This window comes from Phodopus roborovskii, unplaced genomic scaffold, assembly GCF_943737965.1.
Source record: "Phodopus roborovskii unplaced genomic scaffold, PHOROB, whole genome shotgun sequence".
NCBI lineage: Eukaryota > Metazoa > Chordata > Mammalia > Rodentia > Cricetidae > Phodopus > Phodopus roborovskii.
In genome coordinates, this window is record NW_026125391.1 from 14,967,224 (window position 1) to 14,993,822 (window position 26,599).

Below are 26,599 nucleotides of genomic sequence, written 5' to 3' on the forward strand. Positions count from 1 at the left end.
ATTGCTTGCAATATTGATAATTGAAAAAAAGCTTTACCCATAAATATTACTTAACTCATAATAGAAAATAAAGCACTAATAAATGTGCCAATGAAGAACTTTGAAACATTGCATCATGCTATGGTAAAGCATATACACCATCCATATGAAAATCTAGAATAATGATATCTGAGCAAACAAAATGTAGCTTAGTGGTCATATAGAATTGGGCATAAAGTATGTTACATATGTTGGTTGAAGTGTGTGATAGATAAGGTTTTTGGGGGACAGTTTAGAGACAGGGTCCATGAAATGCTTGGCAGATTATAAAGACTTAGTGATATTTGTGGGATGAAAAGAGATAGGAAAGTGTGGAACGTATACAAAGTCACCTTTATAGTTGAACTTCACCAGCCCCCTTTTCACTGGACTGTAAAGTACTATTTATTTTTATCTTCTCACCACTTATCAAAGTGCCTGGTGCCTAGTCCCAGTAAATATGTGTTGAGTGGAATACCTATTGAATGAGAAAACATCAAGAGATAACTGTGGAATTGTGCATCAAGAGCCAAGAGCAGTCTGACCTCTAGACTTATGGGTTGACAAGAAGAGAGACCGTTGACTATACACAGAGAGAAGGTCAGATGTTGTCATGGTTGACATGTAAGACAAAAAGGGAAGTTTGCTCTCTAAGGAAGAGGAGAGTGGAAACATTAGTGAAGGGATGGTAAGACAGGTAATTAACCATAGCAGGAAGGCAGTTTGATAACACTGAAACTATTTGCTAGTAATTGAAAGAACGCTGTAAGCTCCAGTCATTGCCTGCTAAATGGGATCCTGCAGGAATTGCTGGGGTCAGCTAAGAGTAAAGGAAGAGAATTTGGTAAATTCAAGTTTTGTTTTGTGGAGAATACTGTAAAACAAATGAACACTCGTCTCGAGAACATTTATGCTATTATAGGAATTTCACAAGTATTTCTTCATTTTGCCTCATTCTTGCTAATATCCCAAGAATGGGAATCTGTTGAAGGCCTACGTCTGTACCCTTCCCCTAAGTTTGTGAAAGATAGCAGCTGTGAATAAAAAGGGTTGAGCTAATGTGAGAGGAATCTGTTGGCTACCTCTCGTGGGTATGCTTGATAGTCTATAAATAGGCTAGAATTATTGGGCTCCTGCAGTATTCTTTTAGTTTCAGGGGACAGTCAATCCAGTAAGTGATGGTGTATACTATACTGCATAGCTAAGATTTGCATTTAAAATGCTTCTATAAGCCTTAATAGGTGTCCAGGTATGAGCCGGGCATTGGTGGTTCATGCCTTTAGTCCCAGCACTCAGGAGGCAGAGGCAGTTGGATCACTTTTGAGTTCTAGGCCAGTGTGGTCTATAGAGCGAGTCCCAGGACAACTTCCAAAGCAATACAGAGAAACCCTGTCTTGAAAAACCAAATCAATAAATAAATAGGTGTCCAGGTATGAAATATGTTTCTAAAAGTGCTTATATCTTTTAAAACAAATTTTTGTTAATAGTTAAATTCATTAGAGATATATTTTGAAATGTACTTATAACTATAGTTTATAACTGTTACTTGCCTTTTAAAATATTTTATTTTCACAGTCCAGAAAAAGCTTTGAAAGATTCACTACAACCCTTTGAGGCTGCTTATCTTTCAAAATCCCTATCCCGACTCTTCGATCCCATCAACTTGGTTTTTCCTCCTGGTGGGCGTAACCCTCCTTCCTCGGATGAACTTGATGGCATCATTAAAACTATAGCAAGGTATGTGTTTCTTGTATTATAGCATGTCAGGCTGTCTGCCATATTTGCCATGGTGGTACACTTTAAATGTACCTCAAAATAAATTATTCAAGTAATTAGGCTTCCAACTAAATGGAGTTTTATAATGAGTGAGTGTTCACATAGTGTTTGAGATTCTAATCAGTAAAGCCATTTAAATGTAGACACAATGTGTAGATTGCAAAAAGCATCTTTTGTAGCCTGACAGTGGTGGTGCACACCTTTAATCCTAGCACCTGGGAGGCAGAGGCAGCTGGATCACTTTTGAGTTCAAGGCCAGTGTGGTCTATAGAGCAAGTTCCAGGGCAGGTTCCAGAGCTACAGAAAAACCCTATCTCAACACACACACACACACACACACACACACACACACACACACTATCTGCTATAATTAATTTGTATCCTATCAAGAAATTAAATATAGCTCTTTATTCTTTAGACTCCACTAACTTTCTACCTAGTATTATTTAGGAAAACAACTCTAAATAATTGTACAAACTGAAAATCAAAGACAAACAGAGGTTTTAACCCAGAAAGCACTTCATCTTCATGACAGAACTGGGGTTAATAATTCTGATTACCCTCCCTGTATAGTAGGCTTTTCTTTGTGCCACCAACCAACTCCCAAATGAAGACACAGAGACTTATTATTAATTATAAATGCCAGCCTTATCTTATACTTGCCCTACTGGCTCTTATAACTTAACTGTTTCTCTTCATCTATGTTTTGCCTTGGGGCTTTTCACCTTTCTTTCATTCTCTCTGACCTACTCCGCATCTGACTGGCTAGCAGCTGCCTGGCTGACCAGCCCCACTTATCCCTCTACTATTTTGCTATTGGCTGTTCACATTTTTATTAAGCCAATTAGGTGCCTGAAGCAGACAAGGTAAAACAGTAACTCATCTTTACATAATTGAACAAATGCAGCATAAACAAATGTAACACATCTTTATATAGTTTAAGTAATTTTCCACAACATACTTAAGTGCACTAGTTTAAGCTTTCCAAGTGAATGGGAATGGTTTATAAACTACAAAGGGAGGTTTTTCTTGAGCACTTGCAGACAAATGCAGTTACACTGTGGTTTCAGAGTATTCCAGTCAGATTACAGGTTAGAAATACACTCCCTTCTGTAGCTAGCAAGTTTTCATAACAGTCAATCTGTACTTTCATAATTGACATTTTGAGGAATAAAAATACTGAGTGGTGATATAGATAGAGTGTTTAAATTCTTTCAGTCCACAAATGTGAAGATGGCACTTTACAGATGTGATATGTATATGCATACCTGCAGCTGTGACTGTACCTGTACAATGCTTCAACTGACTACATACTCTCACCATGTACTTTGACTTGATGAAGTCTTGACGGTATGCTTCTTATCTTAGTAACTTTAACCTTCTTAGTGTGCTTGTAGTAGTAGACACGGTGCTGTATCCAACTTAGTTTCTGTTACCTAGTCTGTAAACGCTAGGGAGGTTGATCATCAAGGGTGACAGTGGTTTGAAGAAGGGTGCTTATGCCAGTGTGTATAAAATGTAAAAGTGAGCAGTTTCACTATCACGTGAAAGGGCATTTTGTCATATATACTATATACCAGTGTTTCAAATACTCAGTTTCGGTTTTGTTTTTATTTTGAGACAGGGTCATTTTATAGCCCTGACTGTTCTAGAACTCTTTATATAGACCAAACTGACCTCCAACTCATAGTGATCTGCTTGTCTCTGTCTCCCAAGTACTTAAAGCCAGACAGGGCCTTGTGGTTTCTTTAGTTTCTTTAAAAAAAAATTAATCTGGCAAATGCCACATTTTAATATACTTCATGGTTTTCATGAGATATTTAACTCTTGATATTCTTTCCATGGCTTTTGAGAAAAATGTCCTCTTTCCTTCTACAGTCAAATCAAATATCTTATCAGTTCACTGTTAAAGTCGACAGTGAACATGACAGAGAAATACTTAAAAATCTAAAATTTTAAACATTAAAACTATAGTCCTATCTATCCATATATTTAAAGTTATTCTTTACAAAGCAGAATTAACTGGCATAGTTTATACAGAACCCAAGTGTCCTTATATGTCATATGTAATTTATATGTTTAGCCTATGTCTCTCCAAGGTCATCATTTCTATTCAGTAGCTGTCATTTCCTTGCAGATGTCTGTGACATGCAGTGCTGCTAATTGTACTTATCAGTATTAGCAAGAGTGCTACTTTCAGTCTATACACAATTTACTCTCTTAATCACAGACTGAGCCCACACGTGGCTTGCTTTTATTACTGTGAAACTGATCATTAACAAAGATATCTCAAACCCTTTTTTCCTAATGCTGCATTTAGGAGAAAAATGAAACATTGTAACCAATTCCTGGAAGCAATCAGTAAAGATTCAGCATCTTTCTTATTGGGTTTCAGGTTCTATGCCAGGCATTACTTTGTTGATGAATTATGTTACTCATAATTGATACCTGCTTTTGTTTTCTCTAGTGAACTCAACGTAGCTGCTGTTGATGCAAACCTCACATTAGCTGTGTCAAAGAATGTAGCGAAGACCATCCAGTTATATGGTGTGAAATCAGAGCAGCTTGTAAGTGATATATCCCTTTATTTACAAATTTTGATGATTTGTCTAAAATCTCCTAGTTATACCCTCTTTGAGTGACCATAATTAACATTATAGCATTTAAAGATCCATTTTTACTTACATCTGAATTGTTCTATCTAGTTGGTTTTGTAATAATTCTTAGAGTATCGTGCTAAGTAATTTACATGGACTGACCCACAATGGTAATTATGTTATGAAGCTTCCTACTTTCAGTTCCAAATTGTGTTTGCTAATATGTTGCAACTTTGCATTCATTTGTTCTTGTAATTGTGACATAATTTAGAGGCATCTTTTTTTTTTTTTTTTTTTTTTTTTTAAGCTTTGTTATTGAAAAAGACATACAGAGACACAGGAACCATTGGTAGGCAGATGACTAATTTTTCTTTCAGACCTTATTTGTAGATGTTCATAGCTTAAAACAAACACAAACATGGTTTGTTGCTTTAAATAAAATTTGATGTTGTGTCCAAGAGAATTTAGTGTAGCTACTTAGGTGCCAGGAAAGACATTTCTATGCAATGGTCCTAACAGAGGGTGAATGTGATAAGACAGAGCAGGCCCTGCCTAGAGAATATTTTGCTTTTTGTTGGGGCAGGTTGGGGAGTGGGGAGGAGGCAGTAGTCATAGAAATATATAGCTTTAATCAATGCAATAATGGCAAAGGGCTTTGAAAATGGAAGCTGTGTTAACTAATGATTGATTATGTGCTATTGGTGACAATCTGTGGCCTGAAATCTCTTGGTCCTCCCTAAGCAACGGTGAAGACTAATGAAAAGCCATCATTTCCTTTTTTAATAGAATTCTTTCTCTGAAATAATTTTACTTTTCAACCTTCATTTTATTGGTGAAAGGAAGCCTAATTGTTAAATAAAATTACAAAGAACACCATTTATTTTAAAACATAATACTATTTGGTTAGTTACTATTTCTTTCCAGTAAATAACACTGCTTCTGCTATCGTATTTTTAAATTATTTTGAAATTATAGTTATTGATTTATTTGTGTGTATGTGCATGTCCTCAAGTACACATTAGTATGTATGTTACAGAGTGCATGGGGAAGCCCCTAGCATGTTCTTCCTTTCTGCTCAGGCCCTCGGGTGTGACAGTCAGCACCTTATGTACCTTGTCACCGTGCATGCTCTCTTCAGTTCTCTCAGTCTTCTAGAATAGTTTCACTAAAGCATTCAGAGGAAAAAAGCCAAGTACAAAGTTTTTGGTCAAAGGCTAGTTGGAAACATTTTTAAGCAGAATAAACCACCCTGGGTATAATTGGAAATGTGGATAGGTGAAATGAGATAAAAGTAAAATCATTAAATAATGGATATTTTTGTAGTTGAAAATGTAAAGCTCTAATCCACAAGGCCAAAAAGTGGTAGCAACAACTTCATTGATGAAATGTTGAAGTAGTAAAATAAATACAAACTAGAAATTTTAAATTTAAAGACAGTATGGTTTCAGAACACTGAAATATTCAGCAAGCAGCTCTCAAGAATCTAGGTGTATCTCTCTAAATATTGCAAGTTTCTTGGCTACCAAAACACTTTAATAAATGGAATTATTGCTTTAGTTCATATCAGAAAAAAGCTAATAAAAAGGATTTGCAAGCTCATTTTTAGTGTTCTGTGGTGTAGCAGAGTATAACAGATATTTGTAACACATTACAGCATCGTGGCATGACTTAGTAAAAGTTCTTGCCATGCAAGCATGAGGGCTAGGGTTTTGTCTCCAGCACCCACCAAAGAGTCGTGTAGACATAGTGGCCTGCAGGAGGCAAAGATGGGATCCTGGAGCAGGTTGATTAGCTAGACTAGTTGATTGGTCTAGCTATTCAAGTGAGAGATGCCTGTGTGTGTGTGTGTGTGTGTGTGTGTGTTGGAGAGTGATCAAGGAAGAAATTTGCTGTCAGCATCTGGCCTCCATATTTACACACATATACATGCACCCACACACATGCAAGCCTATGTACACTCAAGTACATATATAACACACTGATATTAATACAAAATGATTTAATTTTTATAATTGTAAATTATCAGTATATGTATATTTACCTGTAGCTGGAAGTTTCTCTCCTGCCCTCCAGTTCCCCAATAACCACTCAGAGTCTTAATATTAATTACAAACTGTTTGGCTTATTAAGTCAGGCTTATTGTTAATTAGCTCTTATAATTACATTAACCCATTTCTATTAGTTTATATTTTACCGTGAGGCTTGTAGCTTGTTACCTCACTTCTTACTTCCCCAGCTGCTGTTGTTGTCTCTCAGACTCTACCTTCTTTTTCCTTTTATCTTTGATTGGATTTCCTGCCTGGCTCTCTTCTGCCTGGCTGTTGGCCAAATCAGCGCCTTTATTAACCAATGATAATAAAACATATTTACAGCATATAGAAAGACATCCCACATCAATACCCCAGGACTTTGCTGTTATTGAAAGGCATGTATAATGTAAGCCTATATCTCTATAAGGATGGATGAATCTTTAAATCCTTTCTTTTTTTTTTTTTTAACCAGAGAATCCACTTTTTTTCTTGGATATTTGAAACACCGTTACTTATCCTGACTTGTTAAATAACCTAGTCTGATCTGTGTTCCTTAACTTAGCAAACTTACCATCTGTCTTAGTCTCTGTTGCTGTGAGGAGGTGCCATTGCCAGAGTCCAACTCCAGCAGGGTTCAGGTCCCAAAGAGAGGGTGTGTAGTCTGCTAAGGAGGGAGGTTGACATGACCTGAGGGGGAATCAGGTGGCTGCCCATTTATTGAAAATAGGCTATATTTTATATGCTATCTAATTGCATATAGTTTAACCACAAGCAATGTTGAAAGCAGACTCAATGATCCTAGGGTAAAAGCAGTTATCATTTTTCTTACTGTATTCTTGAAGCAGAAAACAGTAAGTTTAGCCACAATCTAAACGCCTATTGTCCTTTACTGTTCAGTAGCCCCGCCAGGTGCCCTCTTATACTTCCTGCTGCACAGTCTCAGCCTTTGTGGTCAGGAAGGGGTCAGACATTGAGTCATGAGAAATAAACCCATAAGAACAATTTTCATTCCTCAAGGGGCATGATGTAGTGTTTGTACCATGAGCACAGCAAGCATTGAGCTGTTTCCTAATTGCATTCCTCTGTGAGTCCTATAATATGAGCCTGTTCTCCTCATACCTTCTCAAAAGTGGAAGTCTTGACATCTTACTCCTTTTCCATGATACCATACCATCCTGATTTCTTCAATGTATACTCCTGTATATAGCAGAGGGAGATCAAGCCAGTCTAACTTCTTAACAGAATATGTTCCCTGTGGAGCAAACTTCCAGTAAGAGACCAATCCTGGGCACCATTCTGTATTTATTAACTGAACTCTTTCCCTTAATGGCCTTAGGCTTTGGATCTGGGTCCATTGTTTCTCTTGATTGTGTGCTTTTCATTCTTAGAGACAGGTGTGCTCAGTTAGTAAATCTTTAATTTCTCTATTCTTGGTGTAATGTGGGGGGAGCACAGTGGGGATTCCTCTGTGGGAGTTCTCAGAGGTACCACGCTGTACAGTTCCACAGTGGTGGGGATTTTTTCCACCAAAGAATTATTTGGTTTAAAGAGACTGCCATTTTATACAGTTCATCCTCCACCAAAGCCCACACAAAATTTCCCAAAAGAAAAGGCATAAGGAAATTTCCATAACACATAATGAAAATCACTAAGAGTGAAAGTAAAAAAGATGCTGAAGAATTGTGATCTGCAATGTTGAACTGCTGAAACTATGTTACACCATGACCAAGGCAACTATTATTAGAGGAAGCATTTAACTGGGGGCTTGCTTACAGGTTCAGAGGGTTAGTCCATGGCCCTCCTGGCAGGAAACATGGTGGTGTGTAGGCAGATGCTGGAGCAGTAGCTGACAACTACATCCTGATCTGTAGGCAGAGAGTGAAACTCTGGGCTTGGCATGGGCTTTTAAAACTTCAAAGCCCACCACCAGTGACACACTTCCTCAAACAAGGCTACACCCCCTAATCCATTTAATCCTTTCAAATAATGTCACTTCCCAGTGCTGAGATATTCAAATATGAGTTTATGGGGGCCATTCCTACTCAAACCACCACACCATTCCAAGTGTTGTCTGGCAGTTCAGAAAATCTATTTTAATAATAATAGCATTATCATTATTGTGTGTATGTGTGCACATGTATATGTGTATAGGAATACATGTACCATGTTGTGTATGTGGCAGAGGACAATTTTATATACAGTCAGTGCTCTCCTTTCCATCTGTTCACGTATCTGTCCTAGGTCTGAAATGTGAATTGCAAGGCTTATGTAGCAAGCTCTTTTATCTGCTGAGTCATCTTGCCAGTCCTGAGAATCCACAGGGTAAGGTAGGGGTCACAAAAATAACCACTACCATTGTACACTTGTGGTAAAGGCATTTTCATGTGTTATTTCACAACAATCCCAGTATGAAATGGAAGTATTATTGTCTAACACTGCAGTCTGAATATCCAGCCTAACAGTTAGTGGCATTGCCATTTAATATGGTTGAAAGTGCAATGTCAGCAAGCAAGTGTTATAGCCAGTGTCTACACCTAGACTAAACTGAGCTTTGACAGCATCCATTTCTGATGTACAACTTCTGTAAAAGCTTTAGGTTGTACCACAGTACAATAGATATCTGTATTTTAAAACACTCATAATTACTTTACTTATCTATATCATAGCTTTTTACTTCTTTGCTTCAGTGTATAGCCAGATGATAATATTACTAGTTTCATTTAATAAGTGATTTTGCACATGTGTGTACTAAACATGTTTGTGTATGTGCTCATATATGTGGGTACAGGTGCCCGAGAGAGAGCCCAAGATTAATATTGGGTGTCTTCTTTGCTTACCCTCCCTTATATCTCTAGGCAAAGTCTCAATGAACCTAGAGCTTGCCATTTTTGCTAGTCTGATAAGACACTGTGGTCCAGGGATGCCCTGTCTCAGCCTTCTGAGTTTGTGATTACAGATGAGCCAACACATACCCTGGATTTTAAATGGATTCTGAATATCTGAGTTCTGGTTGCCATGCTTGCACAGCACTTGAGCTATCTTCCCTGCTCCCTGGGCCCAGTGACATTGGGTTTTCACATGAAAGTTGTAAGCAATGAGATGTACATCTACTATGTTTATTTTGTGTGCATGTATGTATATGCATACATATATATGTTATTCATGTGTGTGTACACTTAGTCTATTTTCATGTAAGTCAAGACCAGAGGTTGATGTCATGCTCTTAATCACTCCATTTTATTTTTGAGATAGATTTTCTCTCTGAACCTGGAGTTTACTGATTTGGCATAATTAGCTCATCAGCAAACCCCAAGGATCCTCCTGTTTCCATTTCTCCACTGCTGGGGGCATGTCTTAATTTGGGTTTTTATTGCTGTAAAAAGATAACGCCATGACAATGGCAATTCATAGAAAGAAAACATTTAATTGAGGTGGCTCACTTTCAGTTTAGAGATCCAATCCATTATCATCATAATGGACAACATGGTAGCATGCAGGTAGACATGGTACTGGAATAGCTGAGTGTCCTATATCTTATAGCAACAGGAAGTTAACTGAGACACTGGGTGCTATCCTGAACACAGGAAAACTCAAAGCCTGCCTCCACAGTGACAAACTTCCTTCAACAAGGCCATACCCAGTCCAACAAAGCTACTCCCTATGAGATTATAGGAGCCGATTACATTTACACTACGACAGAGTGTAAGCTTGTGGTTCTGTGTCTGACTGTGTGCATTGATGTCTGGCATCAGAACTCAGGTCCTCATGCTAGTTCAGTAAGCACTTTGTGAGCCACACCATCTCCCTCACATTCTTCGTTGCATGCTTTTCCAGAGTCCATCGTACGAATATCAGCTTCCTGGATGCTCCATTGTTTACAAGGAGACCTGTAGGGAGTATGGTTTTTCCTCCTGCCGCAGGTCTGGTCCCGCTGCCATGCCAGCCCCAAATAATACACAGAGACTCTGTTAGATAGAATTCTGTTGGCCAGGTACTAGTTTCTTATCAGCTAGCTCTGTCTTAATTATTAACCCATTTCTTCTGATCTATGTATTTCTCTTACCGGGGAGCCAGCCGGCATTCTGCTTTCTCCAGACTCTCCATCTTGGCTCCTCCTTCCTACTTCCTATTTCCTCCTTGTCTCCTAGTCCCTCCTATCTTCCTTTCCTATTGGCCAACAGTGCTTTATTCATTAACCTGTATGAGAAACATATACAGAATGACATCTCCCATCAGAGACCAGTACTTTTTAGGTTGTCTTTGTTTAAAATTTCATTATTCTTTTACATTGGCAATAATTGTAGATATGATTTAAATCACTTAGTGGAATTTTGTGTTCAAAACACATGTGTGCACACAGATTAAGAATATAGCTCAAAGTCTGGCTTGGTGGCACACTCCTTTAATCACGGCACTTGGGAGGCAAATATAGACCTCTGTGAGTTTGAGGCCAGCCGGGTCTACATAGAGAGCTCCAGGACAGCCAAGACTACATATAGAGACCTTGTATCAAAAAACAAACAAACAAATAAACAACAAGAATGTTGCTCAGTAGTGGAGTGTCTGTCTAACTTATACACAGCCCCAGTTTGATTCCCAGAACTATTAAACCAACAAATGAAAGCAAAACTCATATCTGTACATTCATTTAGGTGTATCTATTATTATGTTTTATGAAAAATTCTTTAATGTTAATGTGCTAGAAATTTGTATATTATGAAATAGAAAAAGTCACTGATCTTTATAATAGAGTTCAAACAAATGTTTTCTCTGTCCTCTGTGTATTAAGAAATTAAAGTGTTAGTATGATAGGGAACTGTTATAGAATTTTTCATACTCTCAAGATTGTAAATTATTACAATTAAGAAAATTATATCTATTAATAAGATTGTTTTTAAAAGGTGAATTATTGGGTATTTTCTAGCACTAAAACTATTACCTGGTAGTTTTAGGGCATGAAATCTAAGCTCTTATTGTAAATGTCAAATGTTGTGAACTGTGAAATGTACATGGACATGTAATTAAGTTGTAGACAGAATGACATTTAGTAGAAGGTTTCCATTTTAGTGCAGATAAGCAGCTTTGTATGAGACCAATAATCCCGAATCTGGGTTTTTTTTTTAAAGCTTTGTGAATATATACTTTATTTCATGAATTACTTTATAAGTGACTTGGGGACTTGACATTCATTCACTTTGGAAGGAAACTTATAATGATGACATAAATTTTAGTGAGGTGCAGCACATGCCTTTAACCCCAGCATTCAAGGGGCAGAGTCGGGGGGGTCTCTTGAGTTTGAGGCCTGCCTGATCTACAGAGTGAGTTCCAGGACAGCAAAAGCTACAGAGAGAAACCTGTTTTGGGGGAATGAAGGAAAAAAAAAAAAAAAAAAAAAAAAGAGTTTTTTGTTTGTTTGTTTGTTTGTGTATTTATGTATTTCTTTAGGTATCTTTAGCTTTAAAAGGATTATGGAGAATTTAATATTATCTACATGGATACCATTCCATGTTGCATAATATGACAGTGATCTGTGCTGTCACATTCAGACAAATGAAAGAACAAAAGAAATCTGAAGTCACTGGGAAGAGTATGCATATGAGCAGTTGAAGTATACCCTGAGTCTTATGCCAAAAGCACTCTGCCATGGTGCCAGCACACTGTCATTTTGGGCTAATGATCCTCTTGATCATCAGACAGCGTCCATCTTTGCTACCCTTGTTTTTAGCCTGAACTGTTTTAAGATCATTGCTTCTAGCTTTCTGACTGGCTTTCCAGATTTGTAAGTGTTTGATTTCTGGAGGCTGTGACGGGTCAATAGGAGATGGATTGATTGCTTCTCTAAAAGTCGGAAGGGCTGTCCTGCTGACAGACAATAATGACAAAAATGATTGTTTTCATTTTAAAATAGATGGCTATTCTTGGTTGTCAATTTGACTATATCTGGAATGAACTACAATCCAGAAATGGAGGGCACACTTGTGATCCAGGTCTTGAGGCTGGATGATGTCTTTAATCCAGAACTTGAAGCTGGAAGGTACAACTTTAATCTGGGCCACACCTTCTACTAGAAAGACTATATAAGGAGAGTGGAATAAAGAAGGGATTGTTTGTTCTTCACCTGCTTGCACTCAACTTGCCAGCTCATCCTTTCCTTCACTGGCATTAGAGCCTCCTTCTTCAGGAGTCCAGCACATACAGACCAGCTGAGATGCCCAGCCTTGTGGGACTGAGCAACTACTAGGGTCTTGGACTTTCCTTTTACAGCTAGCCATTGTTGGACTCACAGAGAGAGAGAGAGAGAGAGAGAGAGAGAGAGAGAGAGAGAGAGAGAGAGAGAGGAGAGGATTTATTGGAATTATTGGAATATATATAACAGGAACATGCACATATTACATACACACATGCCACACACACATACATACATACATGCATATGTAGGGAACACACACACATACATATACACATACACACACAGAGAGAGAGTGACATTCATTCCATCAGTTCTGTGACTCTAGAGAACCCTGACTAATACAAATATTTCAGAAGGAAATAAACAATCCAAGAGCTTTGCTGAGCATTGTTATGCTCATAGTTCTAGCTGCTTATGAGGCTGAGGCAAGAATATCCTTTGATCTTACAAGTTTAAGACCACCTTGGGCAACAAAGTATGACCCCCTTCTCAAAAAAAATTTTTTTTTTATATTTTGATATCAATGTTTCCATTAGTTGTTCCTGTAACAGACAAACCTGCATGGCATTCAGCACTCAGGCTATGCTGGTCAGAAGAACTGTAAACCAGGCTGCTTTGCCTGGCTGTTTACTCATACAGTGGCTGCTGGCCTTAATCTTAGGTAAGACTGCTTTGCACATCTGTAATTTGACAGCAGGCTCTCTTAGGCAGAGGCAATGCAGAGAAAATGCTCTCATAAACCTGACTCTCGAAAGCAGCTCACCCACAATGCCAAGTTCAATCATGTAGGAGTATCTGCAAACACCAGTGCCAGAGTAACCATCTGTGTGAGGCAAGAGGAAGTCCGATTCACCACAACTCAGTAGCCGGTGTTGGTTCAAACTTACAGTCTGGCACAAGGCAGTTTATTTTAGACCTGTGTAAGTGCAGTACAGTTGGGTGAGGGGGGGGCGTTTCCTTGTGTAACACCATCCCCTGTGCATAACTACCTTGAAATGCTTCTCAAAGTACTTGTCAGTTCTTCTGTGAAGATGGATTCTAGAGATAGGGTACATGTACTGTGTTGAGAGTCCAGGGGAGCATCTGTGTGGTCTCAGTCATACAGGCACCTCCACTTCTGGTTGTGGGAGTTTGGGGGAGCATCTGGCCCTACATATAGCAAAGTTGTTAACTTCCATTCACCGCCTTCTTGGTGGAAAACAAGTTATATATCTTTTCCTTAGAAAAGACTTGTGTGTTTAACTTTCCTGGTTTCCCTAGTGCTAACTATGATTGCAAGGACCTTTCTGCTCCCAACACATGAATGCAGATGCAAAATGCTGATGAAGCCATGCCACAGAACCAAAGTGGGAATATGGCAACAGTGTGAGGTGAAAATCATGAACCCTGCCCTTCCCCCTGAATTGAATTCTATCAGTGTGTGTTTGTTTTATGCCATTTTACTACTTTTATCCGGTTAATAATTCAAAAATCCTACTTGAAGCCTATGTATTTGTTTAACTTTGTGCCATTTGGCTACTACCTTCAAGCCAAAGAAGAGAGAAATATGTTGCTATGGTAATTTGCTAAATTTGTTATTGTTATAGTTTTGTTTTGTTTTGCTTGTTTTTAAAGAGCTTTGTATCATCTGATATCTCACTATCCTGCCCAGTTGGCCCTGAACTTCTAGGCTCAAGTGACTTTCCTTTTTCAACCTCTCAAATAGCGCAACAAATGTTCTGTATGACACCTAGCCATGACCCTTTTCCATGAGTGTTTCATCAGTAATACTGGATATGCTGACCCTTGTTGTGCTTTGAAAGTATGTATTATCTTCAACTTACCTATTTCCTCCTTTTCTCAATAAAAATATTTTACTTTCCCCCCAGTATCCCAAAATGTGGATCTTCCTTAGTCTCTGTATATTTCACATCTAACCCAGAAAATACTGGGTTTTACCCTGTAATTCTTCAGTGCTGTGTCCTTTCCATTTTGCTCTAATACCATCAAGAAGAGCTTGCTTTGAGTCTCCCTGCTTAGTTTGGACTGCCTCCAAGCTCTTCATGCTCCTAGGCTGGCCTCTAGCTCCCAGTCATCTTGCTTCAGTCTCCTGAGTGGTACAATTAATTACAGACATGTAGCATCATTTCCAGCAAGACTTAAAAATAGTTTGGCTTTGCAGATGTTGTTATAGGGAGGGTTAGTCTGAATTACCTCATCAGCTTTTCACTTGAATTGGAAATGTTAATATCATTTCAAAACATATTAGTGGTCAAGTATAGTTTTAAAATCCTACCATGTTCCAGTGTATGCAACATAACTGAATTCCTTCTTGGTGCTTGAGAACGATACTGTTAGATTATTTCTGGGAGAAAGGGCAGTTAGCAGTGAGCCACGGCAAGTCTGTGTCATTACCTTTCTCACAGCATACATAGACACACACACACACACACACACACACACACACACACACACACACACACACACACACACGGTAATACAGGTTATAGTGTCCTTCCAGGAAACTTACAAAGGAAATCTACCCCTATTGCCTAGAGTTGCTAAAGACTCAAGCCTGGTGTAGCCTGAGGCAAGATGACTTTGCCATGGCACCAAACCAAGAATTAAGTAGGTGGTATCTTAGTTTGTCTTCACGTATCGCAGTTGCAAGTATTGGATCAGATTTTGAAGTAAGAACTGCAGGAGTAAGGATGGAAAGGAGCTAGAAAGTGGATGCTGCACATACGCATGCCAAGGACAAACGAGGGAGAGAAAGGAGAAATGAGCATTTTCTTTCTTTCTTTTTTTCTTTTTTTTTTATTAAGATTTATTTATTATGTATATAGTGTTTTGCCTGCATGTATGCCTGCAGGCGAAAAGAGGGCACAAGATCTCATTACGGTGGTTGTGAATCACCACCATATGGTTGATGGAAATTGAACTCAGGACCTCTGGAAGAGCAGCAAGTGCTCTTAACCTCTGAGCCATCTCTCTAGCCCTGAGCATTTTATTGAAAGAAAAATGAATGCAATCAAATTTGGTTCATTTGAGTATAAGCGAACTCATTTGCATTTTCAACACTATTACTCCTCTCTTGCTATCCATAGCAGATTTATTACATATACCAGGCTGGTGATTTCTGTTTACATCATTACTAATGAGGTTGTGCCACTTGAGAACACTTGCTAATACATTTAAGCGGTACCAAGTGGTGGCATGTAGGAAAGGTCTCTGTGGTAATAACCAAAAATGCCTTGTCTCCCTCCTATACTCTTAGTATTTTTCAGTATCATAAGATACAGTGTTAGTCTAGTAAATCAATGGATGAGGTTCAGGGGGATCTGGGAACCTCAGGAAATTATAAAATGTTGTTATATAAATTTGTTGCTGGGAAAATGCTCCAGCAGATTTCAGAGGTCTGCAACTCTTCTCCCCAAGTAACAATAGATACTTGTAAGACTTCAAATGTTTGGAAATTAAACAGCACACTTTAAAATGGCCCACGGATCAAAGGAAAAAGTTTACTTTTTTAAGTAACTGAATTGCAATATAATTTGCATATCATAAAAAGTACCCATCTTAAAAGGTTTTTGTTTTGTTTTGTTTTGTTTTGTTTTGTTTTGAGAGACAGTCTCACTATGTAGTCCTGGATGTCCTGGAACTTACTCTATAGACCAGGCTGGCCTTGAACTCATAGAGAGTTGCCTACCTCTACCTCCTAAGTGCTAGAATTAAAGGCATGGGCCACCTACTCCCAGCCTCCATTTTAACAACTCTTTTTGTTTATTTGGTTTTTTTGTTTGTTTGTTTGTTTTGAGACAGGTTTTTTTTTTTTTTTTTTTTTTTTTTATTGCTTTGGAGCCTCTCCTGGAACTCCCTCTGTTGACCTCAAACTCATGGGGATCTGCCTGCCTCTGCCTCCTGAGTGTTGGGATTAAAGGCATGCACCTCCACTGCTGTGCCCCATTTTAACAACTTTTAATCATAGTAAAATTTACAATAACATAGAATTTGTTGTTTTGAGTACACTGGAACATTCCTGAAAGCTCCAGGTACTTGGAAGGCTCAAATAGGTAGATTACTGGGACCAGGAGTTTGAGACCAGCTTGGATAATGAAATCTATCTGCTAAATAGAGTGTTAATTGCATGTATCCCATGTACACTGAAAACTAACCACTCTGAAAGGGTTATGTGCATCAGTGTCAATTAAAAAGACAGACATTTAAATATACATATTTCGAGATCAAGCCAGTCAACATTTTAGCTCATTGAGGGAAGGGGCTCATGAGCACCCCCAAACTGAGAAGTTGTGGACAGTTAATGTTTTCTGGAGGAGTGAGAGTCATTTTTCTTTAATGGTGGTCCACACCCTTTCTGTTAGAAAACAGACATCTAAGGAATAATAATAATATAAAATTAGCAAACTGTAATATGACAAAACAACTGGATAAGAAAAAGAGCAAAAGAAAAAACACAAGAAGTACATATACATGCAAAGATGCACATGTTCACACACTCTCCAAACTGGAAGCCATAATACATATGCAAAGGACCTGTAAGGTAGAGGGGAAAATATCTGACTTACCATCAAGAGACAGAGAACTTCCAAAGATGTTATCGAGTTCCTTTTGTGTTGGCCATCTACCACTGGGCATGCAGCCTACCCCTTGTATCCTTTGTGTGTTCCATTCACTCTGGCTTTTACCCTTGTATCTCCTATGTGGTGGAGTTCCCTGAGCCTTGCAGGTATTTGATAAGGATATCCCATTTAGGACTGAATGTTCTAGAGTTTTTCACTCTCTGCTCATTGTCCAGTCGTGTGTCTTTGTATTTACTCCCTGTGCTGAAAGAGGAAATGTCTCTGATGGGCTGAACAAGGTATGGATCTATGAGTATAAAGGAATGCTGTTTGGAGTCATTTTATTGCTACATTCCTTTAGCAGAACAGTAGTATTTGGTTTTCCCCTAGGTCCATGACCTATCTAGTCTCAGGTTCTCTCCTTCCCCCCCCCCTTCTTTCCCCAAGCTCCCATGGAGTGGGCATTAACTAAGATTAGATATTGGTTGGTTACTCCTGTAATGTGAAATTCACAAGAGTCTTGTAAATGTTATCAAGAATTTATTTACTTATAAAATAGGGGTAAACACTCACTGATACAGAACAGGTTAGATGCTGCCACTGTTCCAGCCACCTTCATCCAGTGTTCTATCTAGAGTGGGAGGGGTGTGTGGGGGGTTGGGGGTGAAAAGCAAGCTGCCTGCTCTGGTCTAACCATGCAAGAGAGTGCTCGAGCAAGAAAGTGAGAGACCCTTCTCCCTCAGTTTATAAGTTATCATGTAGCAGACAATACCACACCCTAGGGCTTGGTGCCCCAAAAGTCATTGGCTAAATGTATTGAAATCCTACAGCATAGTTCCACCAGCTTTGAGCCACTATAGCGCTAATGGATCTTGGAGACAAGTGACTGTTACAGATTGAAGGGTTTGTAGCCAGGTTTGTGTTTATCTTTATCCTTTGGTAACATGCAGAGTACATTCTAGCACCTTGGACACTAGTTTGTAGGAGTGGAAGCTGTAAGTAGATAACAGCTTAATTTCTCCATGTTCAGTGAGTTATGTCGGTGGTATCTTTAGCATTGGGACCTTACTGTCAGTTTGTGGAGAGCCACCAGTAGCCTTGGCAATAGTCAGGATTGTTTGGGGCTTCCCATGGAACTGCTTTGACCAACACCTCATGTAAATGTAACCCATTCCCTGTAGTGGAAGCTTCATTTAGTGGCAAGATATGTTTAATAGGGTCTCTGTTTCCCTACTGTTTGGTGATATAATTTAGAGCACTTTCATATATATATTCATTCTACTGTATTAGGTTTTCATACAATTCCTCAAATGGCCCTTAGTTTAACTATCCCTCCCCACATTCCCTCACTTGCTTCACCCATTCCAGTACCTTATTTTTCCATAACTATTCTATTTTCTTTTCTTAACAAGGTCCATCCCTCCCCCCTAGTTCCTTACTTTCTATTTAACCTCTGTAGTTATACATATTGTAGCTTGCTTATTTAATTTAACAGCTAAAACATACATATAAATGAGTACATACCATGTTTGTCTTTCTGGGTCTGAGTTTTTTTTCTAATCCCATCCATTTATTAAGGAAGTTCATGATTTCATCAAGTGGGCCTTAAGTCAAATCAGACATTGGTTGGTTACAAGCTTTGTGCCACCATTCCCCGAGTATATTTTGCAGTCAGGACAGATTGCAGATCAAAGATTGTTTGGGTTGGTATTTCCATTTCTCTTTTGATAGACTGTAGTTGTCCTTTCTGTACCAAAGACTCTACAGTATAGGGATAAACATTCTGCGTAGGCACTAGTTCAACCTCTGTGTTCAATGAGCTGTGTGGATGTTGTCTTCAATAATGGGGCCTTGCTGTCAGTTTGTGGAAAGCAACCTTTTGTATTGTCAACATCTTGGATTGTTTGGGGATTTTCTTTGGAGCCCTTTGGCCAACAAGTCATTTGGATGAAACCCAGTCCCAGTACTGGAAGCTTCATTTGGTGACAAGAGATGTCTCCTTCATTATTTGAATATGTCCTTAGGACCACTTTCAGATATTTTCAGAAGCTTCCACTGCATTGTTTTCATAACACCCCTCAAATGACCCTCAATTCTATCTGTCTTTTCCTCGAATCTCTTCCCTCACCTCCATCTCCCTTCCCCATCTAGGTCTTTCCCCGTGCCAGAGAGACCCATGTGTCCCCTCCTAGTTTTTTCTTCTATATCTATCTTCTCTGTAGAAATTGTAGTTTGCTTATCATTTATTTAATGGCTAATATCCACATATAAGTGAATAATACTGTTGTGTCTATGCTCTGAACCCCCAAATCACCAAGAGACCCTGATCCAATGCAAAAGCAAAAGGTCTTTAATTTTATGACTTAACTCAGGTTCCCTTGTCCATCTGACACAGCTTGGAGTATATTTGAGTAGAGCAAGCGGGGGAGGGGGATTTTCTGGGGGCTTAGTTACATAGCAACAGTTTTAGGATTGATGCACCTCTGGGCTTGGGAAACCTGACCTGTGTTGATTGGTCAACTGGTGCTGCAGGAAGGTTGCTATGCCTAGAGGCCATCCTAGGGCAGGTGCTGTGCTCTGTATTCCATTGTTATTAGTAAAGCACTTCCAGAGCTCACCAGCTAACTTCTGATTGGTTCCTTGTCACATGGAGGGTATCTAGCTTCCTAGTGACTATGGCAAGGTCTGGCAAGGTCGCTAACTCCTCACATGTTGCTGAGTCAGGGGCCTTTGTCTTACTGGGTCTTTTCTGCAGTGTGTCATGGCTGCCAAAGCAGAGGGCTGGAGGAGGGTCTGGGCCCTTCCATACCATATTTATCTTATCTTTCTGGGTCTGGATTACTTCAGGATATTTTTTCTAGTCCCATCCATTTGCCTACAAATTTCATGGTGATACTTTTTTTTTTTTTTCATTTCAGCAATACTCCATTGTGAAATGTGCCACATTTTATTTGTTCAGCCTTCTGTTGAGGGATATTTGGTTATTTTCCATTTCTGGCTATTATGAATTAGCCATCAGCAATGGGCATGATTGAACAAGTGTATTAGAATGAAATGGCTTTTGTGTCTATGTCTAAGAGTGGTATAGCTGGATCATGATATAGATCCATTCCCCACTTTCTGAGGAACTGCCAAACTGATTTCCATAGTGACTGTACAAGTTTGCATTCTCACCAGCAATGGATAAGTATTTCCCTTATTTCACATCATTACCAATATGAGCTGTCTTTTGTTTTATTGGTCTTAGCTATTCTGACAAATGTTAAGATGGAATCTCAAAGTAGAGTTGATATACATTTCCCTAATGACTAAGGATATTGAACATTTGTTAATTGTTTTTCAGCCATTTGAGTGTCCTCGTTTAAGAATTCTCTGTTTACATCAGTACTCCATTTTTATATTGGGTTCTTTGTTTTCTTGGTCCAGCGTCTTTTAGATATTTATATTTTGCATATTAGCCTTCTATTGAGTGTGCAGTTGGTAAAAATCTTTTCTTATTTTGTAGGCTGCTGCTTTGTCCAAGTGACAGCATCCTTTGCTGTGCAGATTTTTAGTTTCATGAGATCCCATTTAGTGTTTGTGCTATCAGTGTTCTGTTCAGAAAGTTTTTTTCCTGTGACAAAGAGTTAAAGACTATACCCCACTTTGTCTTTTATCAAAATCAGTGTGTCTAGTTAGCCTTATGTTAAAGTCTTTGATTCATATGGAGTATAGTTTTGTGAAGGGTGATTAGAATGTATCTATTTCAACTCTTCTATTTGTAGCCCACAAGTTTGTCCAGTGATGCAGGGTCCTTGCAAGCATCATGACCAGCAGCAAAATGATCCTGGTGAGGTGCTGGGCCAAGGGGGTTATTTTTACACATTTAAACACAGTAAGACTTTGGAAACAAGTTTCTATGTGACACATCACAGCAAAGCTTTAGGCATGGGTACATTGAAAATTGCTTGCAGAGTACATCTCTTTAGGCAACACACCTGAATCTGTTTTCACATGAATGAATTCTGTTGACTGAGAAACAGTGTTCAGGATAAGATCCTAGGAAGGGAGGGTTTGTAATAGCATAAGAATGGGTTCTGTTGACTGAGGAACAGTGCTCAGGATTCTGTGGGGTTGATGAGGGTTGGCTTTACAGAATAGGAAAGAGTGAAGGTGTTAACACATTCTTTCACAGCTTTATGGATGGAAAATAGGTGTCACTTTCTTCCATTGATGAGAAAAAAGCCTGAGTGTTTAACAATTTTGTTTTTTCTAATGCTTATCTGTAAATTCATGCCCTCTTCATAGCACCAATATGTTTCTGGCTTCTTTATCAAAAAACAGGTGTCCGTAGGTGTGTGGACTTACTTCTGGGTCTTCAGTCCCTTTCCACTGATCAGGGTGTCTGTTTTTGTACCAGCACTGTGCTGTTTTTATTACTATAACTCCGCATTATGCCTTGAAACCAGGGTGGTGATACCTCCAGCAATTCTTTTATTATTCAGGATTGTTTTTTTATCTATCCTAGGTTTTTTTGTGTATATGTGTTCCCATATAAAGCTGAAAATTGCCTTTTCAAGATCTGTGAAGAATTGTGTTGCAATTTTGATGAGGATTGCATCGAATCTGTAGATTGCTTTTGGTGCAAAAGCCATTTTTAGTATATTAATCCTACTGATCTATGACCATGAGAGATCTTTCCATCTTCTAATGTATTCTTGAATTTAAGTGTCTTAAAAATTTTTATCATCCAAGTCTTTCGTTTGCTTGGTTAGAATTACCCTGTTGTAACCAAATTCTGAACCCCCAAATCACCAAGTGACCCATTCTGATCCGAATGCAGAGTCTTTTATTATTTAATGAGTTGACTACATTAACTTGGGTCTTCTGTACCTCTGACTTGGCAGGTGGGATCGAGAAGGACTTGAAGGATCCTCGAGGCAGGAAATTTATTGGGTAGAGCCAGGAGAGTGTCTAGGGGTATGTAACAGTGTCAGGATTGTTGCACTTATGGGCTTGGGCAGCCTGTTCTGTGTTGATTTTCAACTGGTTGCTGTGGCCTATATACCCTCCCAGGATGGTTGCTATGGTTTGCATGCCACTGTTACACCATTACCATAAAGCATGTCCAGAGCCCACCAGCTAATTTCTGATTGGTTACTTGCCACATGGAGGGTATCTGACCTCCTAGTGACTGGGGCAGTTCCTGCAAGTTCAGGAGTCCAGAAACTCTGAGTCACAGGCCTACATCTTGCTGGGTTTAAGCAGGGGACTGGGTGAGGGTTTGGTTCCTTCAACCCCAAAATATGTTTTATTATTTTGAAAGACCTAAAAAGTAATGTTAATGATGGACTAACCTAGAAACCAATATCTGTTCCTTGGAATTTGCTAGCTTCCTCTCACAAGGCCCTGAGATAAGAAGAATTCACACTGCCCCTCCTTTCCTGTGAGTCAACAGGTGGTAAATAGGGTCAAGAGATAGCTGTAACTCTGGTTTGCCCAGACAAGATTAATTAGCACACCTGAAGCCCTAAGGTCTGCTGACCCTAATAGTGAGACCATCCGGCCTCCAAGGGTCATGTACTCAATGGACAGAGGGTCCCACCCCCTCCCTAAGCTTGTGGGTTTGCCTTTAAAAACACCTGGGCCCAGGGGAGGGGGCTTCTCCCTAGCCTGTGTGCTGGAGGAGCCCATTTGTGCAAACGTTTCCTGTTCATTAAAGCCTCTTGCGTTTTGCAGCAACTGGACTGGACATTGAGTTCTTGGGGTATCGACCGAACCTGGAAGACTCCTCATTCTGAGGGTCTTACAATTTGAGGCTTGTTAAAGATACTATTGTTCTTATTTCTTTCTCAGATCCTTTGTCACTTGTATATAAGAGGACTTCTGATTGTACCCAATTACTTTGCTGAAAATGTTTATTAGCTGTAGGAGTTCCTTGATGGAACTTTTAGGGTCACTTATATATACTGTCATATCATTTGCAAATAATGATGAATTGACTTCCTTCTTTTCAATCTGTATCTCCATGATCTTCAGTTTCATTATTGTTCTAAGACACTAAGTACTAAATTGAAAAGGAATGGAGTGGACAGCCTTGTCTTGTTCCTGATTGTAATGGAAATTTTGAGTTTCTTTAAATTTAAATTGCTGTTGGCTATGGGCTTGCCTTTATTATCTTGAGGTATGCCTCCTACATCACTATTCTCTCCAAGATTTTTATCATGAAGAGGTGTGGGATTTTGTGACAGGCATTTTCTACATCTAATGAGATGAACATGTGGTTCTTGTCTTTCAATTTTGGTTATATGGTAGATTACATTTATTGATTTGTGTATGTTGTGCCATCCCTTCATCGGTAGATTGAATTTTATTGAGAATTTTCACATCTGTTCATAAGGGAAACTGGTCTGTAATTCTTTTTCATTGTTGAGTATTTATGTAGCTTGGATATCATGGTAACTCATAGAATGGTGGACTCATAGAATGAATTCGGCATGTGCCTTCTGTTTCTACTTTGTGGAATAATTTAAGGGGTATTTATTTGCATTAACTCTTTGAAAATCTGGTACAATTCTGCACTAAAACCATCTGGCCCTGGACTTTTTAAGTTGGGAGGTTTTTAATGACGGCTTTCATTGGGGGTTATAAGTCTGTTTACATTGTCTATCTGAGCTTTATTTAACTTTGGTAAGTGATATACACAGAGAAAATTACCCATTTCTTTTACATTTTCCAGTTTGACACAGTATAGGATTTTAAAGTATGTTTTTATAATTCTTTGGATTTTCATGGTGTCTGTTGTTTTATCTGTTCAGGTGGAAGCTCTACCCAATCCCCTGGCACGGAACTTTCACCAGAATATCCCAGACCATTTGGGTATATGGATGCCAGGGGCTGGGGTGAGCTTCCACAGGAATATCATCCAGATCTTCTTTCTCCTCCTTTTAGTTAGTTTGCGTTGGGTTTGTTAATCTTACTGATTTTCTCAAAGAACCAACTTTTTGTTTCATTGATTCTTTGTACTGTTGTTGTTTCTATTTTGTTGATTTCAACCCAGAGTTCATTTCTCACTGTCTAACTCCTTCTTTTGTGTGATTTCTTCTTTTTGTTTTAGAGCTTTCAGGTGTGTTGTTAAGTTACCCATATGAGATCTCTCCAATTTTTTTAAAGGTAGATACTAAGTGCTATGAACTTGCCTCTTAGAACCACCTCCATTGTGTCCCATAAGTTTGATTTTGATGTATTTTCATTTTCATTTGATTCTAAAAAGTTTTTTATTTCATTCCTAATTTCTGTCTTGATACATTTTTCATTCAGTGGTTCAGTTTCCATAAGTTCATAAGCTTTCTGTTTTTGTTGTTGGTTTCTAGAAAGAAATACTCAAGAAAATAGTGCAAGTTAGGGAGTACCTTGTACTCTAGTGAAAATTGTTTATACTGTCTTGGAGTGCCACTGACAGAACTACAAGGCTGAAAAAGATGGGCATGTTGTCCCTTCCTACCCAAAGTCCCATTTTCTAGTTCTACAGAGTTCGTTGTGCTACCCTGGTGGTGGTGAGGAAATAGAAAAGCATCAAACACCATTTGTTTATATTTTCATTTAACATGTAAGTAGGTATAAGGATTCAGGCACAATGCACTCAGGCAGTACTCTGGTGAGCACACAGGTGCAAAGGACCCTTTACAAGACAGACAGACCCCTGCCCACTTACACTCTTTTTTCTCCTTTCTCTTTCTTACTGTTCCCCTGTGACAGACAGGACTTTTCCTGGCTCCCTCTCCTCTTCTGTCCTCTCTCTGTCTCTGTGTCTCTTTACCTCTTTTCTCTTCTCCCCTACCCCCTTCCCTTTAATAAAACTTCTCACTAAGCTTTATGTTTATCCTCTACTTCAGTCATCCTTGCCCTCTGTGGAATCCACCAAGATTCCTCAGGCTTTATCATAACAGTAAGACTACTTACTAAATCTACTAATTTACCTCTTTTTCTAAGCTAATACTGTATTTTAGAAACTTTGCTAAGTCAGAAAATGCTTATACCAGTTCTAGTACTTATCATGGGAAACAGGAAGAGATGAATATATGACTTTGAACACTTTGGTTTTTAATCATTTACTTGTGACTAAGTTTAACAGGGCCAATGTTTGGGAGCCAGTACCTAGTCATGGGTAGGTGAGAATTCCATCTGTTATTTAACTACTTAGGGCTCTTTGAAGTGAAAGGAAGCTCAAGTTCTGGGGGAAGTGGAGATGTCAACTGCAGGTGGTTAAGGCGAGTGGGGATGGGTGAGAGCCTTGGGACAGGGATGGTGGCATGTAAGCAGAGCAATTGTGCTTTGTTCCTGTATGTACTTATTGCTCATCTCTCTCTATAAGCAACATTTAACTTTGTCTCTGACTTTGTTGTTAAATTTTAAATATTCAAAAAGCACCTGTCTCAAGCTATTATCTTTGATGTTAGAATTGTGTGAGGGTTTAGTCTAATGTCAAATTGTGGCATTGCTGTTGGGTCTGTTCTGTGACTGCAGATTACTGTCCTTTAAAAAATAGGTATTGGGTAGCAATTTAATCAAATATCTGGTAAATTCAGCACCCTAGACAATAGAAAAAAAAGCAAGAGCAAAAGGAATACTTTCTGTAAACTGCTAAAATTGATCTCAAAATATCTATATTCAAAAGTATGCACTTAGTCAGCAGAGTCCTAACCTCAGGGCACCAGGAGATAACCAAAAAAGAAGAGAATGGGGGCAGAATTTGAAAAATCTCTAAAATGAGTATAGACATAGAAAAAAAAAGTGACTAGTTTATAAATAACAAAATAAAGTCTTTAAAAAAAAGTAAAGTAATATAAAAAGTGAGCCATGTGAAGGGGAAAAGTACACAGGGAGCCTGACCTGTGTGGTACAATGTCAACTTTAAATTGTTTGAATGTTGATGAGTGAATGACAACTGTTGAAAGACATGGGATTGTAAGAGGTACTTCTGAATTAATCCAACCTAGATACCTTAGGAATGCCTTAACTTTAAAATGGGAGTTAAAAAAATGTATTATGTTAGGGAAGAGGTTTATTATTTTTCTCCAGGAAATGAGTGGCTATGGATTCCTTCCAAGTTAATAGAGATCATGTTTGATCAGGGAATTCCCCCCTGAAAATCATGACTAAAGACGTAAAAGTTAAATCTTAAAAAAACCTACAAGACAGATGATAATAGAAGCTGATCCTTTGGCATGGGAGCAACACTGAGACTGAATGAGACATGATAAATCTTGTTGGCTACAGAGTCCTCATGACTTATTGTTACATGCCATCCCTCCATATGACATGAACAGAGATTACAGAATCCAAACAAACTTAAAAGGTTAACAGATGCCTTTTACCTGCTAAAACATAAAACAAAAAAATCATCTTTAGCTGACTTGTGCACACTCAACATTCCATACTTGTGTCAAT

General features: G+C 38.7%; 1 protein-coding gene across 2 annotated transcripts in view; it reads left to right on the forward strand.

Moving 5' to 3' along the window:
- The window catches only part of Cog5 (component of oligomeric golgi complex 5), a 277,645-nt gene that overhangs the window by 199,167 nt on the left and 51,879 nt on the right, over positions 1-26,599 (forward strand). For both annotated transcript variants that reach the window (XM_051175123.1, XM_051175122.1), the window contains exons 13-14: positions 1,594-1,755; positions 4,262-4,361. In XM_051175123.1, coding sequence (XP_051031080.1) covers positions 1,594-1,755; positions 4,262-4,361 — 262 coding nt within the window. The remainder of the gene's footprint in view (positions 1-1,593; positions 1,756-4,261; positions 4,362-26,599) is intronic.